At 37.8% G+C, this 17,820-nt stretch overlaps 2 protein-coding genes across 4 annotated transcripts in view; one reads left to right on the top strand and one right to left on the bottom strand.

Annotated features, from left to right (window-relative positions):
- FNBP1L (formin binding protein 1 like) overlaps positions 1 to 7,962 on the top strand; it is a 131,004-nt gene extending 123,042 nt beyond the window's left edge. The window contains exons 12-15 of one of the 2 annotated variants that reach the window (XM_058303160.1): positions 101 to 195; positions 2,535 to 2,683; positions 4,225 to 4,383; positions 5,700 to 7,962. In XM_058303160.1, the coding sequence (XP_058159143.1) occupies positions 101 to 195; positions 2,535 to 2,683; positions 4,225 to 4,383; positions 5,700 to 5,707 (411 nt within the window). In that variant the 3' untranslated portion in view covers positions 5,708 to 7,962. The remainder of the gene's footprint in view (positions 1 to 100; positions 196 to 2,534; positions 2,684 to 4,224; positions 4,384 to 5,699) is intronic. The other variant, XM_071217244.1, reaches the window with a different exon arrangement.
- An 8,206-nt stretch (positions 7,963 to 16,168) lies between these two features.
- BCAR3 (BCAR3 adaptor protein, NSP family member) overlaps positions 16,169 to 17,820 on the bottom strand; it is a 122,377-nt gene continuing 120,725 nt past the window's right edge. For both annotated transcript variants that reach the window (XM_058303159.2, XM_004451012.5), the window contains one exon: positions 16,169 to 17,260. In XM_058303159.2, the coding sequence (XP_058159142.1) occupies positions 17,079 to 17,260 (182 nt within the window). In that variant the 3' untranslated portion in view covers positions 16,169 to 17,078. The remainder of the gene's footprint in view (positions 17,261 to 17,820) is intronic.

Raw genomic sequence — 17,820 nt, 5'->3', positions numbered from 1 at the left:
CATAGTTATAAAAACTCAAAGCACATTTGAAATGTATATTATTTTATGAGCTTTTAAGAATATTTATTAAGCTTGGTTGTTTTCCTTATTTTTTCCTAAGGCTTGGCTCTCTGAAGTTGAAGGTAAAACAGGTGGGAGAGGAGACCGAAGACATAGCAGTGACATAAACCATCTTGTAACTCAGGGACGAGAAAGGTCATTTTATTTTGCATTTTATTTGTATTTCTTCTGTTCCCCCAAACTTATCCTTTTGTCCTAACTTTATACAGTTCCTTTTTTTGTCCTCCCTAATTTAACAAATTTGGCGTTTAATAACCTCAGTCTTTTGAACCTAAGTAATTTCCTTTCTAACAATTGCTGCAGATGAAGTACAAAAATTCGTATTGCTATTCATTTCTAGTTGTCACGCATCCAAAACATTTCTGAGGTAGAAAATTCTCAGAACTATAGTCTGAAGATGTAAGCATCTCAGGTATGGGAAGCATCTCCTCAGGTTTAGCTGAAGTTGAATAGCTTATGCTGAAGAAAAATTCCACTGTCAAATCATTCAGTTTTCTGAGAGGATCCAGAGTTTCCAAAAGTCATTCTGCTAAAGTTTCAATGTTTTCATACTGCTTATGACATTTCCCTTTTGGTGTAATATATCTTTTTTTTTCTTTCCATAATAAAAGTCAGCAAATTATGATTCACCTTAGAGAAGAATTTGAGTGGCTATGCTTAAATCATTGTTGGCTACTTAATTACAATATAATTCCAGCAACTTCATTTCTAATGCTTCCCAAGTGTCAGTTTCCTAAAAAAGTAAAATTGAGATTAAACTACCCATTATACAGGGCTGTTAGTAATAAATGAATAATGTATGTAAAGCACATGGTATAGCACCTGACAATAGCTTGACAAATGTTAGACACTTGAAAAATGTTAATTCCTCCTTCTAATTTTCTCCATTCCCATTGTCACGTTTTGGTAAGAGTACATATCTCCAATATATCAAGATATATCTACAAATGTACTAGTTTTTGTTATTAGGTAAAACCACAGATAAGAAGATTTTAATCTCTCAGGTACTTGTTATTTAAGAATATGGCTCCCTGAAAGTGTTATTAAATCTAATCCTGTAGATATTTCCATTATTAAAATCCTTTTTAGTCACCTGATCCTTTAGCAAAATTATTAACATTATTTCTCTTTGATTTAAATAGTTTTGGGAGGGAAGCGACTTGGCCCAATGGCTAGGGTGTCCGTCTACCACATGGGAGGTCTACGGTTCAAACCCCGGGCCTCCTTGACCCGTGTGGAGCTGGCCCATGTGCAGTGCTGATGCATGCAAGGAGTGCCCTGCCACGCAGGAGTGTCCCCGCGTAGGGGAACCCCACGCACAAGGAGTGCGCCTTGTAAGGAGAGCCGCCCAGTGCGAAACAAAGTGCGGCCTGCCCAAGAATGGCGCCGCACACACAGAGAGCTGACACAACAAGATGATGCAATAAAAAGAAACACAGATTCTTGGGTGCTGCTGATAAGGATAGAAGCGGTCACAAAGAACACACAGCAAATGGACACAGAGAGCAGACAACTGGAGGGGGCGGCGGAAGGGGAGAGAAATAAAAATAAACAAATCTTATAAAAAGTAAATAGTTTTGGGAAAAATAAAATACTTTTGGAATTTTTAAGCTGCTAACTTCCCTGTTAGCATGATTAATCGGAAATGAACTTTACTTCTTAGGTAGGACTCTTGCTTTCCAGTAACAAATGAATACTCTACCCAAACTGGCTTAAACTAAAATGGGAATTTATTTGCCAACTTCAGGAAGAGCTTGATCTAGGAGTTCAGATGGTATCCTCAGGACTCAGTGTCTTTCCACCTCACATCTCTGCTTTTATTTTAAGGCTTCATATGGTTGGCTTCATTTTAAGGTTCCATATGATGATCTTCCTGCTCTAAGCTCATACTCTCCTCCAGGTTCAAGCCTAACTGAAAATGGAGGGAGCTTCTCTTCCAGTTGTCCCATGTAGTAATCTCTGCATTTCTTATATCTGATTGGGTTTCAGGCCTACTTGTGAACTGTTCGCTCTAGCTATACGTGTGCTGTGCTCTTGTGGCCCCTTGGGAGATACAACCCCATCTGAAGCCTGTAAAATGAACATGGGTTTGGGGTGGTTTCCCTAAGGAATTTTAGGGTTCACTTGCTAAAAGAAGGGGAAATTAATTCCCCTTGATGAAAGACAAGTGTCCACTACATTTTTCCATTTTATTTCTGGACCCAGTGATATTGAGATGTATTTACTTGAGTATATGCTATGTGCCTAGAACATTTTTTATTTCGGGAAATTCAGTAAAGAAACATTATTATTATTAACATTATTATAATATTATTATCAGAAGCGATTTTATGTAGTTGGCTTTTAAGAACAAAGGGCTTGGTGTGGAACTGTGCCATTGGTATTTGATTCTCTGATCCTGAGGAGATGAACTTGTAGATGTTGTGATTTCCACGTATGTGATACTTGATCAGAGGTAATTTTTAATTTTATAGTCCTGAGGGAAGTTACACTGATGATGCAAACCAGGAAGTCCGTGGGCCTCCCCAGCAGCACGGTCACCACAGTGAGTTTGATGATGAATTTGAAGATGATGATCCTTTGCCAGCTATTGGGCACTGCAAAGCTATCTACCCTTTTGATGGTATGATTTTCTTAATATATTGTATGCAATAAAATTGGTTCCTTGAAGTCTAAACACATCAGTTTACTCACGTTAGTGTCCTTGGTTAAATAATATATTGTCAGCAAATTATAATCCCAGTTCATTAGCGTGAATACTTTCATTTTCACCGTATTACAAATACAGAGAATTTTCTTTTTCTTCCATACATGCAGTCGAAAGAAAATTATCTATGTTGTCTGTGTCCCAATACAAATTATTATGTATTTATGAACTTTGGTCAATACAGTATTTCCCCAGAGATCTTACTAGTGACTACATGTACTCAACAGAGTTGAAGTAGCCCAACCCAATACGTGGAAGGTTGAAAGCATGACCTTCCTCACAACTTACTGACATTAAGAGACAGGTGCAAAATGAGTGGCACTGTTGATTATTCCCACCATATCTAGACTCTGTATATACCTTGCTTGTGAGGGAGGGAAAAAATGTGGTAGCCTCTGGCTATGCCATCCTTTCACCTATTACAGTTGGAGAACAAATCCTGTGAGGGAAGTAGGGTCTTGTGGCCCTCTCCTGCACATTTTGACTACTCTTCCCTCTCTTGGACTGTGAAAAATCTTTTTCCTCAACTCTCAGAAAAGCAGAGTAAAACATTCACAAATAAGTTGTAAAACGGTATATAATTTACGGTACTTCCCCATTCATCCATTATATTGGCTTTTAAACTGAGCAAAGTTTGTGGTTACTCATTCCTAGAAAATATATTAAAGTCTTGATATGTTAAATGAAGATTCAGTTAAAAAATTTTTACTGGTAATAATAATTTTATTATTGGGGTTGGGGTTTATTATTGGGGTTGGGGTTCGGGTTAGGGACAAAGGGGACCCTTGAGGCTAATGAGATTCTGAAGGAAGTTTGTGCCTTGTGGCCCTGACCATTCTGTTTCTACCATATTCACAGCTGAACTCTTTTTTTCTCTCTCTGTTCCCTCTTTTTTTTTTTTGAACAATTTTAAACCAATTTTATTGATACATATTGATAAAGCATACAATTCATCTGAAGTGTTCTATCAATGGTATTTGGTATAATCACATAGTTGTGCATTCTCTTTTCTCTCTTCAAACAATATTCTTTCCTTCTTTCTTCTGCCTTCTCACTGTCTTATAACTATTCTTCTGACCCCTACCTCATGAATTTTTTAGATAAAAACACCACTCAAGCTTGGGAAAGGATTTAAAGTAGTGAAATAGGAGTCAGAATACCTTGCCAAGTCATAAAATGTCACTGTGGCTTAGTTACTTCATCCGTTATATGGGAATGTTATTAATGCCAGCCTTGAAGAGTTATTGTGCAGTTCAAATGAGATAAGGTATATGAAAGAGTTGATTAAACTACAAAGCATCATAGAGATGCTGTTGCTAATGAGGGTCTCCACTCATGGTTCCAGGTACTTTGAAATCTGATAGTGTTTCATGTTATTTTGTATATTGTCTTATAACTTTTATTCACAATTATTGCTGTGCTTAAATTATGCTTGAGCTATGAAAACTCTCATCTAGGACATAATGAAGGTACTCTGGCAATGAAAGAAGGTGAAGTTCTATACATTATTGAGGAAGACAAAGGTGATGGATGGACAAGAGCTCGGAGACAGAATGGTGAAGAAGGCTACGTTCCCACGTCATACATAGATGTAACTCTAGAGAAAAACAGTAAAGGTGCAGTAACTTATATCTAAACTAACCCAGCAGCTTTGTGCTGTTTATGATGTAGGGAAGATAACATAAAATGAAAACACATTCAACAGGTTGGGAAAAAAAATAAGAAAAAGGGCATCCAAAGTGTTTTGTTCACATCCAAGGTATAAGATCACTGAGGCTTGATCTTAGAGAAGTGAAATTGCCATAAGAAAATGTTCTCATGATGCATGACCGTTTGAGTGATGTTGCTATGAAGCTTAATTGATGCCTATTGCTTTATGTCCTGCTTAAGTCTTTGTGAAGGACTTGTGTTTCTTCTGCCTTATAAATCATAGAATTTGGTCTATTGGGTAGGAATACATAGAGAGAAAGCCTTTTCCCCCCCTGTGCTTCAAAAAACAGTGACTGTAGTGGACTCCAATACATAAAACTACTCTGAAATGCTATAGAAAGTTGACTCCCAAAAGAGTAGTTTCTTCTAGGAGTTTAAATATGTAGCTACAATTTCCAGGAATAAAATGAATAGTTGACTAATTGGGTAAAATAAAATTATTTTCATTTACCTACCAAGTTTTTAAACTTTGGTTTCCCAAAGGAAGAGGACAGATGTCTAGCACATAACCTGTTTAAGTAGCAGACTAATCAAGAGACCTGCAAAATAAATTCACCTGTTTAGCTCTTATGTGAATGAAACAGCTTTCATTTGAGACCTGGAAGTATTTTTGGGCTTGCTAGTAATTTTCAGTAATGTAAAAGCTTCTTTCCAAATTAATCTTATTGTATTTTTCATCTTGTGTCACTTTAATGATTATCGTTTAGCAGTTAAAATACATAAGAAAATATGTTATAAATCAACTAAAAGAGAGGAACTCTTGAATGGAGGGAAAGTACTGGCAAATATTTATTTTTAAAAGGAAAAGAGCTTTTTTTGACACTCTGAATGGAGGAAGGTATCTGTGCTACCATTTAGGACATTTTCTCATTTTAGCTGAATCATCAGTTACTAGGATACTTATTTTTTCCCAATTAATTTCAGCAAACATTTGTTGGAAGTACTATACAATTAATTCCACTATTTTTCCATAAGGATTATGCAGTGCTAATTGTGTGATCACTTCCTAATTTGGTTGTGTGGAGAAATAAAAAGGAAATAAAGTAAGGAAGCACTTAAAAAGACTGTTCCTTAATTTTGCTCGTATTCCGCATTTTTCTGGTGTTTTTAGTTAGCTATAAAATGATTAAGGACTAGGACAGACACTTTAAACTGAACACCTCTTTTGGTCTTACCAAAGGTCTTCAGTAATTGTTCTTTTCTTTTTCCTCCTGGACTGCAGGTTCCTGAAGAGGGTTTCTGAGGAAATGGGCAAGATGTTGAAGGAGGTTTACATGCAGCTGCTTTTGGGGGGAGGGTTTTAGAGTTGTCAGGCTCAAAGACAGCGAGAGAAGCAAGTTGCATGAGTGCATGCAGACAAGATTATTTTTTACTAACTTCATTAGCATTTTCATACATTGTTTAAGAAAATCATTGTAATACCAACCTTAAATTCCTAGTTCACAGTTGTTGACATGAAAGAAAAGCCAACATTGGCTGAGCTTTTTTCCGTTTATTTTACTGATGTTCTAAATTAGAAAAAATGCAGAGCTGTCGTTAAATTTGTCTTCTATTTGACTGTCCCAATAGGACTGTCTCCATCCCAGCTCTGTTTTAATTGGTTTTTAGACCCATTGTCTGTTAGAGTCCTTGCCATTTGTCACTGTCTGCCTGCGCCACTTCTGTGCTTGCTTAACATCCTGTTGCATGTCTAGAGTGATTGGGCTAGATTTTTCAGGCATGTCTTTATAATCCCTTGTTCTTGTCAATGCCTTTCTTTTTGTTTTACATATTTAGTGCAAATCACTTTGTCAGCATCTCCAGCACTAATGTGTCCATCCTAGTGTTTGTATATGCTGCTATATAACTTCCTCACTGCAAAACATTCCAGTTTGACATTATGAAGAAAGTAGTCTGTGAACCTGAAGTGTTTTTGATAAGAGAAAGAAAACATCTCTGCTGTAGCCTACAGCCCAGTTGAAAGAACTCTTTGAAACATGATACATCTTCAGCACCTCAATCTGGGAAGAATCTATAGTCAGCACTGAAATCCTGGCATAAAAGACACAGAAGATACTCACCACCTCAACACAAAGAACTGTTTTCAGAAGTCAGCTGCTTCCATTCAAATGCTGCCTTAAACTAGAGTGCCTAAATCTGTTGATTGCCAACACTACCACTACAGTATCCCACAAAGGGCTTTATGTGTCAGCTCAGTGCAACCTCCTTTAACTCTGCAGTGCTGCTGCCGGTAGGTGGCTTTTAGACCTCTACCATGTATGATGGTGCATCTTCAAATTTATGCATCAAGCTAAAGACATGTCTGAGTCCATTTTACTTTACTCAGTGTTTTTAAGAAAAATTTTATGGACCCACCTCATTGTCTTTTAATTTGGGGTTATGAAGTTCTCATTTGATTATTACCATGGTGGTTTGTGCCCAAGTAATAATTTTGTTTGAACCAGATAAAATTTAGTGAAACTTTGTAATGATCTATGTGCACTTTTACCTGTAAAATGGAAATCTCTGTATGTTTATACTTGTAAATATAATTGTCATTAGTGCCCCCTGTTGCTCATGTTGTCTTACCTCACATTTGTGATTCTGTTAATGACTTGTATCTTAACTAATTTCTTTAGTGCTATTGTAATAGGGAGATGGGTAGGGGTGGGGAGGTATTTGTCCCAGTGAACCTTCGTTATTTTGGTTCTTTACTGTTTTGAGGGGAGAAAGGGAATGTGAAATGATCTGTGTATTCTTGGATTTTAAGCAATATTTTAGAAGCTGTGTAACATGCTTTAATAACTTTTTCCCAACATTATTTGAATCATACTACCAGTTATACTAAAACCAAATGACAATTGTCTGAAAGTTAATGCCTTCATAAGATCAAGTACACCACTATTACACAGCTGACATATAGTGTATTACCTTTGAGGCTAGTAGACTATATAAAGTTTAGATTTTGAATCTCGTTACAGGGTTATTTATATAATGTGACATTATTCAGTAATGACAGACTGCACACAGTAGTTTTAAAATCTAGTGCTATTTTTATTTTAAAGGGTAGCAATGAGAAGGAAGTGTGATCTGGCTGTGTTTGTCTTCTGTACAAAACCTGAAGTGCTTGTGTTTTTTTGGCTAACAGCCACAGAGGGCAAAGTTTAAGGCTTTCTTGTGAGGACTAACTGTTCTTTTCAAGCTACTGTTTGTTTTTATAAAAGCAGGATTTGTTTCCGTAGGAGGCAAGATCCTTTGTGTGGAATAGTGCAACCTATATATGGGTTATTACAATAGAAAAGACATTTGTACTTGCACAGTTTAAATCCTTCTTAAAATCATTCCTAAATTTTGAACATGTGAATTGTCCAAAAGAAATCTTTAATTTTTCAGTAATTTTTACTCTTTTTGTGCACATGTTGATTTCTTAATCGTAAATGCTCTGTTTAAGATAGTGTTCTCTGTTGAGAATATTTTCATGGAATAAAACAATCTTTTCATGGTCAGCTAAGGTGTATAGTGTGTTATCTCTTGTTGCTATGTAAGCTAAAGAGAAGTAATGATTTGGGGGAAAATTTAACTATGTCTTTAGAGTAAATTTAAATTCCATGTAATAATTTGGATTTTTTAGCTTTGTTCTGCAGTAGCTGTGGTTCACAGACTTTCCTTTTGCACCACCTTGTCCTCTGCATCTGTGAGAACTGGTCCTGTACCATGTCCCTTGATCTAGCCACCACTCCACTTGCCAGTATTTCCTGTGCTTCTGCTTGAATTCCTGATGAGTTGGGAGAGAGCATCGTGTCTTCCTGGCATTTCAAAACATGGAAAGAGAACACGTGCCATAATTAGTGTCATATCTGTCACTTCAGGAAGTGTAATTTCAGGAGATTCAACTTTTTAAAAGGCAAATGTGAAACTCTGACTAGAAACTTTTAGAAACCCAAAGGGAATAAAACGCTCGGTAAATCCTGAACAATGAAGGATTGTAATTGTTGAGATGTAAATTTAGATATCCATGTCACCCTTGAAAGTAGGGACACACAAAACAATGAAAATAGCAGGAAAATAGTGTCAAATGTTACAGTACCAGATGAACAGAGGTTTGCTTAAACACACCCAAAAAAGGATCAAAACAATGAAAAAAGACTTTTACTATTTGAACTAAGATCAGGGAAGTCAAATGCTTACTTGCAGGGAAAGATAACATCCCAAAACAATGTAACAAAAGGAAAAGGATCTCCAGACTTGTTGAAAAGGATAGATTTTTTTTTGGTGAAGAAGCTATTAATTAGTGAACAAAGGCGAAAGAAACACCAAACATTTCAGTTAGCTCTGGGATCAAATATATTCCTGAGTAGAGTCACTTGCAATAATTGAAGAAATTATAGAAAGTAAAAGAGGTGCCAAAAGATTAGGGGGTGAGCAAACAAATTTTAGGAGAGTAAACTTTGGGAAATTTCATAAATTTTAAATGTATTGGGAAATTTCATAAATTTTAAATGTATAGATAATTTTGTCAGCATTTAGGGGCAAATGTGATGAAGAAATGATCTGGGTTCCTGAGGGTAAATCATATTAAATTAGTTGCATTTCTTTCTTTGTCTTCTTTTTTTTTTTTTAAGATACAAACTGAGGACTCCAGAGACATAATATCTTAATTTCAGCACAATTTTGGTATTTGGCAAGATTTCCCATTCATTGTTGCGGAAAATGTGGACTTGCAACAAACTGACTTGGTAAACCCAAAATGCCAAGCTGGAGAAGAATTTCTTGGGAAAACTTAAGGGCTCTAACGTCAACTTTTTTCCCAACAGCAGTGTGACTTAGGTGGAAAACAAGAAGGCATTTTAATAATTACAGCTGATATTACAAAAATTTCTCAGCAGTCTGGACACTAGGCTTAAAACAACATGACATTCAATAAGGATACATTAGGTAGTCTACCTTTAGGCTAAAAAGCTGAGACCTTCGTATGTGCGAAGAGTTAGGTTTTATATAAAATTTAATATGTGTAAAAGAAAATTTGTGAGTTATGAATCTTAATAAACATAAATCTGTCACCCAACTTAAGAAATAGAAAGGGGAAACGGACTTTGGCCCAGTGGTTAGGGCGTCCGTCTACCACATGGGAGGCCGGCGGTTCAAGCCCCGGGCCTCCTTGACCCGTGTGGAGCTGGCCCATGCGCAGTGCTGATGCGCGCAAGGAGTGCCGTGCCACACAGGGGTGTCCCCCGCATAGGGGAGCCCCACGCGCAAGGAGTGCACCCATAAGGAGAGCCGCCCAGCGCGAAGGAGGGAGCAGCCTGCCCAGGAATGGCGCCGCCCACACTTCCCGTGCCGCTGACGACAACAGAAGCGGACATAGAAACAAGACGCAGCAAAAAGACACAGAAAACAGACAACCGGAGGAGGGGAAGGGAATTAAATAAATAAAAATAAATCTTTAAAAAAAAAAAAATAGAAAGTTACCATCTCTTCGTCCTCAAAGTGTAACCATTATCCTGAATTTTATGTTTATTATTTTGCCTTTATAGTTTACAATAACTTTTCTTAAAACATGATTTGCTTTTCTTGGTGTTGAGCTCTGTAAAGATGGTATTATACTCAATGGGCAGGGCTGATAATCAGCCCCTATACACTGATATAGCCTGATTGAATGTTGTTGTTTTTAAGGTTCATTTTAATTTATTTATCCCCCCTCCCTCCATGGCTTTTTTGCTGTCTGCTCTCTGTGTCTATTTGCTGTGTGCTTGTCTTCTTTTCAGGAGGCACCAGGAGCCAAACTTGGGACCTCCCATGTGGGAGGGAGGTGCCTAATGGCTTGAGCCACCTCCATCTCTGCTTTTTGAGTCTCTCATTGTGTTTTCTCGTTGTGTCTCTTCGTTGCATCAGCGTGTTGCACCAGCTTGCTGTCTTGCTCATCTTCATTAAAGGCATCAGGTACTGAACCTGGGATCTCCCACGTAGTAGGTGGGCACCCAAATGTTTGAGCCACATCCACTTCCCCAGATTGAATGTTAAATACTGAACTGTTGCAATATTAGTAGTAAAACTAAAAGTAAAAGTAGTAAAACTAAATTCCAGTACATGTTGTTTATCTCAGAAACCACACACTATACTCTGTAATATTAGGGCATTTGTGGTTTGGGTACTCGGGACAAAGCTGAAGGGTTTACTGTAGATTTACTTATTTCAGGTGTTGGGGAATCGTGTTTCCCTTGGGTGAGAGAGAGGCCTGGGAAACCAAACTGAGGAGGACCTACTTTGTTCATTTTTCAAAAACAGAAATTCCTTACCCTGTCCAAGGGAACAACTGGGGAGACAGGACAGATGCGGTTGTTTGGAGCATAGCCTGTCGTGATGCAGAAATGATCCCTTAGATGGATTTATGGAGTTTTTGCTTTATTTGATAGCTTACTCCATTGGTGGGAGTACCTTTCCTTGTGTATTTAGAAGTGTGAGGAAAGAGGGTCTCCATATCCAGAAGAATATGGTCTCCAACAAGTGTCAGCGCAGCTTCTGCTCTGCTCTTTCCCCTCCTCTCTTGGCTGGTCTCCATACAGGAGTATCACATTAGCCTGCCCTCACCACCTTCACAGTTCCACTCTTCCCTCACTTGCCTTGGCAGACCAAGCTACTCTGTCTCAGGGCCAGCAGGAGCCTGGCACACTTTCCTGGTTTCTTTTTATTCGCCCTTGTGCCTTTGTTCTGTATCATAACTGGCATCCAGTCAGTCCCTGTTTTACTGGCCAGTTCTGGTTGTGGGTCCACAGCCTAAGACAAAAAACCCAAACTCCCGTTCTGGCAGTGAGGATCAGCAATACCGCCTGTCTAACTCCCTCTTCCTCCCTTTCTCCACTCCATCTAGCTGGGGGTTCCTGCCACTTACTTTTGGCATGTAACCAGCACACAGATTCTACCCTAGAAGGGAACAGAAGTGTGAGGGCATCAGTTGCCTGGCCACTCTAGGTAGTACCTTAGTAAACTAATGACTAAAAGTTTAATGGGAGAAGTCATCAGAAGAGTTCATAGGGCATTGTTTAGCTGGTGATAGCCATGAAAAAGATTACCAATCAAATCAGTTGTTTAAACAAGTGGTTTAGAAATTAGTAGTGATAGACGAATGATTCATTGCAATTTTTTTCACTGGATAAAGTTTTATTTTGTAGTTTGAAGAATAAAAGGGATATTTGTTGCTTGTAATTTATTAGTATCCTACTACTTAAACGTTTTTTAATATTGCATGGTGTCTTTTTTTTAAAATAGTTTTTAAAAAAAAATTTCTTTCCCCTCCCCCCGTTGTCTGCTCTCTCTGTCCATTTGTATTCTTGTCAGCAGCACTGAGAATCAGTGTCTCTCTGTCGTGTCATCTTGCTGCGTCAGCTGTCTGTGTGGCGCCACCCTGGGCAGGCTGTGCATTTTTCGTGCGGCGAGCTCCTTGTAGTGTGCACTCCTTGCGTGTGGGGCTCCCCTACGTGGGGGACACCCCTGCGTCGCACAGCACTCCTCGCGCGCATCAGCACTGTGTGTGGGCCAGCTCCACACGGGTCATGAGGCCCTGGGTTTGAACCGTGGACCTCCCATATGGTAGGCGGATGCTCTGTCATTTGAGCCAGATCCGCTTCCCTGCATGGTGTCTTCTGAGACTTGCTTTTTCACTCATTATTTCTAAGATTTGTCTGTATTTATGCATAGTTTATTTTATTGTGTAATATTCCATTATACAAGTATACACAATTTATCCATCTTCTTGATAGACATTTGGACTTTTTCCAGCTTTTTGCTAGCATAGAAGTGCTGCACTGACTTCATATGCATATTTACTGAGTTTCTCTTAGAGTAGAATGGAATTGCTAGGGTATAGGTTATATTCATCTTCAAATTTAAAATATAATCACCTTTTTCCCAAGGTGATTGTAACATTTTTACCCTCCTGCAAGCTGTGATAAGGATTACTCATGCTCCATATCCTGGTCAGCATTTACGAACTAGACTTGACCATTTTTTTCAATTCAATGGGTATAAAATAGCATCTCATTGTAGTCTTAATTTGCTTTTCTGATTATTGATGATGTTGAACACCTTTTCATGTTTATTTACCATTTGCTTTGCCTCTTCCATGAAAAACCTACTTATATCTTTTACCCATATTTTTCTTTTGGTTGGTTGTCTTTCCATATTCATTTGTAGGAGTACTTTTGATATGAAGGATGCTAATTATTATCTCTTGCTGTGTAACAAATTATTTCAAAATTCAATAGCTTTTATCTATTTATTCTCAACTTCTGAGGATCAAAAATCTAGAGTGGTTTAGGTGGGTGGTTTTGGCTCAGGATCTGTCATGAGGTTGTAGTTGTGCTGTCAGCCAGGGTTGCAGTTGTCTCAAGGCTTGCTGGGGCAGGAGCATCCACTTCCAAGCTCATTTATGTGGTTGTTGGCCAAGCTTCAGTTCCTTGCCATTTGTGCCTTTCCCCAGAGCTGCTCACAAGGAGACAGCTTGTTTCCCAGAGCAGAATGAGAGAGAACTCAAGCTGCAAACTGCAGTCTTTTTATAACCTAATCTCAGCTGTGACATACCATCACTTTTGGCATATGCTCTTGGTCACACAAACCAGCCCTGGGTACATAGTGGAAGGAGACTATACAGGACAAGGAAGACCAAGAGGCAGGGATCAGAGGGGGCCATCGTGCAGGCTGCCTACCATCTAATCCTTTGTCAGTTTTGTGTGTTGCTAGTATCTTTTCAGTTTTTTCACTTTATGTCTTGATGAATAGGAGTCTTTCATCTTAATGCAAATCCTTCTTTCATAATTGGTGCTCTTCCTGTCTTAAGAAAATTTCCCCTGATTCAAAGGAAAAAAAAATTCTGTATTTTCTTCTACAAGTGTTATGGCTTTGTCTTTCACACACAAGTTTTAAATACATCTTAGATTTTATTTTGGTTTATATGAGGTAAGGAGCCAGTTTTCTCCTTTCATTTGCTTAACCAGTTGTTCAAGAATCATTTGTTAGAAAAAGCATCCTTCCCCAATGATTGGCAATGCCACCTCTGTCATGTCAAATTTCTAATGACACATTTTCTTAATTACTGTAGCTTTATCATGAGCATTTATATCTGGTAGAACAGATTCTCCTCTGTCTTATTTTCCTAGGATGGTCTTGGCTTGTTTTGGCCATATAAGTTTTAAGAAAAAGCTTACTATGTTACTTGAAAAATCCTATTGGGGTTTTGATTAGAATTCTGTTGAGCCTATAGATCATTTTAAGGAGAACTAATATCTTTCTGACTTTTCTAATACATGATCATGGTGTCTATTTACTTTTTTCATTTTTTCTTAAAGATTTTTAAAGTTTAAAAATCTCTACAAAGTTCTTGCACATCTTTAGTTAGAAATATTCCTAGGTATCAGTTTTTAAATGCTTTTAAATGTTTATTTAAACATTTAAATAAAGTATAGTATACTCAGAAAATGCATAATCCATAAATATACAGCTTAAATTATTAGAAGAGCCAACACAAGTCAGGTAATGAAGCATTGCAGCACCTTAGAAGCGGCCACATTCCTCTTATTAATTATACCGTTCCCTCCCTCATAACTACCCTTTTTATCGACTTTCAACCTTTTTGTTTTTATGCTTTATCTGTTTCTTGTGAACAGCATAAAGTTATTCCTTAACTTTAGATTGGTGTTTTTCTCCAAATTTCTGTTTCTGTATTTTATATACTTAAAATTTGAAGCTAATCAATATTTTAGTCATTCTTTGAAATAAGACTTTCAGTACTCTAGAACTATGACCCCATTCCTGTTTTCTGTTTTAGTTGCTTTTTTAACCTCACAATACTAACACTATTATTTTTAGTGTTTAATAATAGTTTGTTTAGATACACCTATATGCTTGCCTATTTCTCTGCTTGCCAATCCTCTTAAAACTCAGACATTTCTTCTGGGTTTTTTCCTCCTTACCCCACCTTTCCTTAGGAGCTCTGACAGGATGCATTGGGTCATGTTTCAATAAGTGTTCTAATCTCTTTTTATTTTTTCTCTCCTTGTCGTTGCTATATTCTAGGCTGGGTCTTGAGATATGTCTTCCACTTCATTAATTCTTCAGTTGGATCCAGTCTTCTCAATGCAGTCACTGAATTTTAGGTTTCATTATGATACATTTCTAGTGAACTTTAGTTTCTCTTAAAATCTGATTAGTTTTCCTACTCATTTCTTTTTTTAGTTCATTTTTTCTCTACAAACCTTTATATGTGATTGCTTTGCATTCTAAATAGGGGAATAGCAGTATCTGAAGACATTGGGGTTCTGTTTTTGTTTTTACATCGTTTTATTCATGGTGGTGTTCCTTCTGGTTGTGTTTGGCGATTTTTTTATTTGGTTTACTTTAATCTGTGGGGATATCTGATGTTCTCCTCCAGAGAGGATGTGCTGATGTACTCCACGTCCCACAGGCCCCACCAGCCTGGGACTCCTGTAAAGCAACGTCTTGGTCTTCGGTTTTGTAAATTTCACTCCAGACCTATATAAGGACAGGCCTATGACTATAAATCCTAACTGGAGACCATTACAGTAATTCTCCTAGAGCTGTACATGGAAACAGATTTTTTTTCTCCAGCCCATTGACAGGGTCCTTTAAGGATCCCCTTTTAAAAAAATTTTAATTTATTTCTCTTTCCCCTCCCCGCCCCCCCCCCCCCCGATTGTCTGCTGTGTCCATTCACTGTGTGTTCTTCTGTGTCCACCTGTATTCTTGTCAGCGGTGCCCAGAATCCATCTTTTCGTTGCATCATCATGCTACATCAGCTCTCCATGTGTGTGGCGCCGTGAGCAGGCTGCCGTGTTTTTTTGCACAGGGTGGCTCTCCTTATGGGGCGCACTCCTTGCGCGTGGGGCTCCCTGCACCCCTGCGTGGCACGGCACTCCTTGCATGCATCAGCACTGCACATAGGCCAGCTCATCACACGGGTCAGGAGGCCCTGGGTTTGAACCCTGGACCTCCCATGTGGTAGGTGGATGCTCTGTTGAGCCAAATCCGCTTCCCAAAGGATCCCTTTTTCATGGGGGCATTTCATGTTTAGCTCTCCAAGACACAACCTCCCATTCACTGAGATGATATCAGTATTAGCCTCTAGGACCACCCTTGTTTATTACGTTCTCTTAGAGTGTTGATTAATTTACTGTTCCTTTTGGGGGTGCAGTGGGGAGAATTGTTCCCTGAGAATTTCACACTATCAAGCTTATCAGAGGATTTAAAGGTATAATTATTAAAATTTATTAGTTTAGTTTTTTTCTAATGAGGGCTTTTTAGAGCATCTGAACCACATTATTTGCTAGAAGTGTCCTTTGGTTTTTTTCAACAAAAAATAATAGTATGATGTTGCCTTAAAAAAAAAAAATGGGAGGGGGAGAGGGCCCTCATTAATCCAGTTCTCAACTGGATTGCTGGAAATAGAGTCCAAGATTTGAAACTAATAATTTCCATTGTGTTAAATAGACCCCATGAGAGTCTAATTCTTTGTTCTAATAGGCATATTTGAGATGACCAAATAGGGTTAAATTTTAGTATTTTGTAACCAATAAAACATTTTTTCAAATTTAAAGATCATGGAGGAATTTTCACAGCCTGTGTGGAAAAAGTAGGATATGAAACTGTATGGTCCCAATATTATATAAAAGACAGGAAGAATAAACAAATTGTTTGGCAGTGTGGTAGAACAACAAATTTATTATCTTGAGATCTTATATTCCAAATTTTCTACAATAAGAAAAAGTTGAGAGGGATTTTGATGAACTAGAAAGCGTTCTCTTAGGGAAAGTCAGAAACCTAGAAAACTTCGTTACACATCTGAACTAGAGGAAATGGTAAGTTAAATATTTTGAAATACATGAGTAGATATCATAAAGTATGATAGTAAGCTAACATCTGGGCACTTGCTGTGTTGCCCGTGGGACACGATGATGTTAACCAAAGTCCAAGTATTAGCAAGTGCCAGCCTGGAGTTTGAACCCAGGTCTTCTGGAACCAGCTCTACCACTTCTATCACCATTCACTCCAACTCCTAAGCCAGAAACCTTGAATTTTCTACATTACTTTCATTAATCTTATTTTACTATCAGGATGTGGGTGTTAGGCAGGGAGCTAGAATTATACTAAGATGAGTTTGATATTAAAGAGACTGGATGCAATTGTTTCACAAAAAGATATATTTTCATTATTTACAGATTTCATATTTGAAGAATATCATACAACTGATACCTTCTGAAATGTTTCATGCCTTTTAAAACTTTTATTTACACTTATCTCACATGGAATTAAAACTAAAATGGTCAGATACAGCAACGATAGAAAGAAACCAGCCAACACAGCTGGTCTTTTAAAAAATTTACTGATCAACATAAGCAGTAGTTACCTTAACAATAAGTTATTCATTTAAAATCAGTAGTAATTTTAAACAATTCATAAATAAGTGTGCTCTGTGCAATTTACATGTTTAATATCCTGTGGATACTAAAAGCTTGTATATTGTCAGATTTACACTTCACTTTATCAGATGATAAACTTTCCCAAAGAAGGAACTGAAGAAGCCTGAAATAATATCCTAAGGTTTTCTGGAAACTTACAGAAGCTCTGCCTGCTTTGTAGGAGGAGGTTCTAATTTACGTGAGAGGGCAGTTAAAATCTGGTTGAATTTCTCATATCTCTCTGTCTGATTGACTTGTGCACCTTTACTACCCCATAACAATCGCATTTGAAATTCAGTATTGAAGATTTCACTCATTTCATCATCTGGTTGAAAACCTATTAAGAAAAAAGAAAAAAAAGTTACTATAGTTCTGAAAACTCCTTGTTTAAAGTAGGATAAAAAAGAACGTCATCTTTCCTCAGAACTTTAAAAAATGCCCCCAAAGAAAAATACAGCCTGTACTTTATAGGGGTGGAAAGAACAGCCCTCCCCGCTCCCAAGACCTGAGCACTCTCAGAGAAGAAATAACTACAATATGACAGAATGAAATTCATGTGTACAAGCCACATAGCATGGGAATTCCAGAGTTCATAGGATCTCCTCTTTGCTAACAACTTCATTGGTAATTTTACATGCCATACGACTCAACTATGATAACTATACAGTTCAATGGATTATAGTAAAATTACAATTACACAACCATTGCCAGTTTCAGAACACTTCCATCACCCTTAAAAAGGTCCCTAAGTATCCCTCAGCAGATAATCCCCATTCTTAGCCCAGACCCCAGTCAACCACTGATTTTTCTGTCACTAGTGTTTTGCCTTTTCTGGAAATTTCATACAATCATACAGTACCGGCATACCTCATTTTATTGCACTTTGCAGGTACTGCA

This window comes from Dasypus novemcinctus, chromosome 9, assembly GCF_030445035.2.
Source record: "Dasypus novemcinctus isolate mDasNov1 chromosome 9, mDasNov1.1.hap2, whole genome shotgun sequence".
In the NCBI taxonomy this organism is placed as follows: Eukaryota; Metazoa; Chordata; class Mammalia; order Cingulata; family Dasypodidae; genus Dasypus; species Dasypus novemcinctus.
This window is presented reverse-complemented; position numbering and strand designations above follow the sequence as displayed.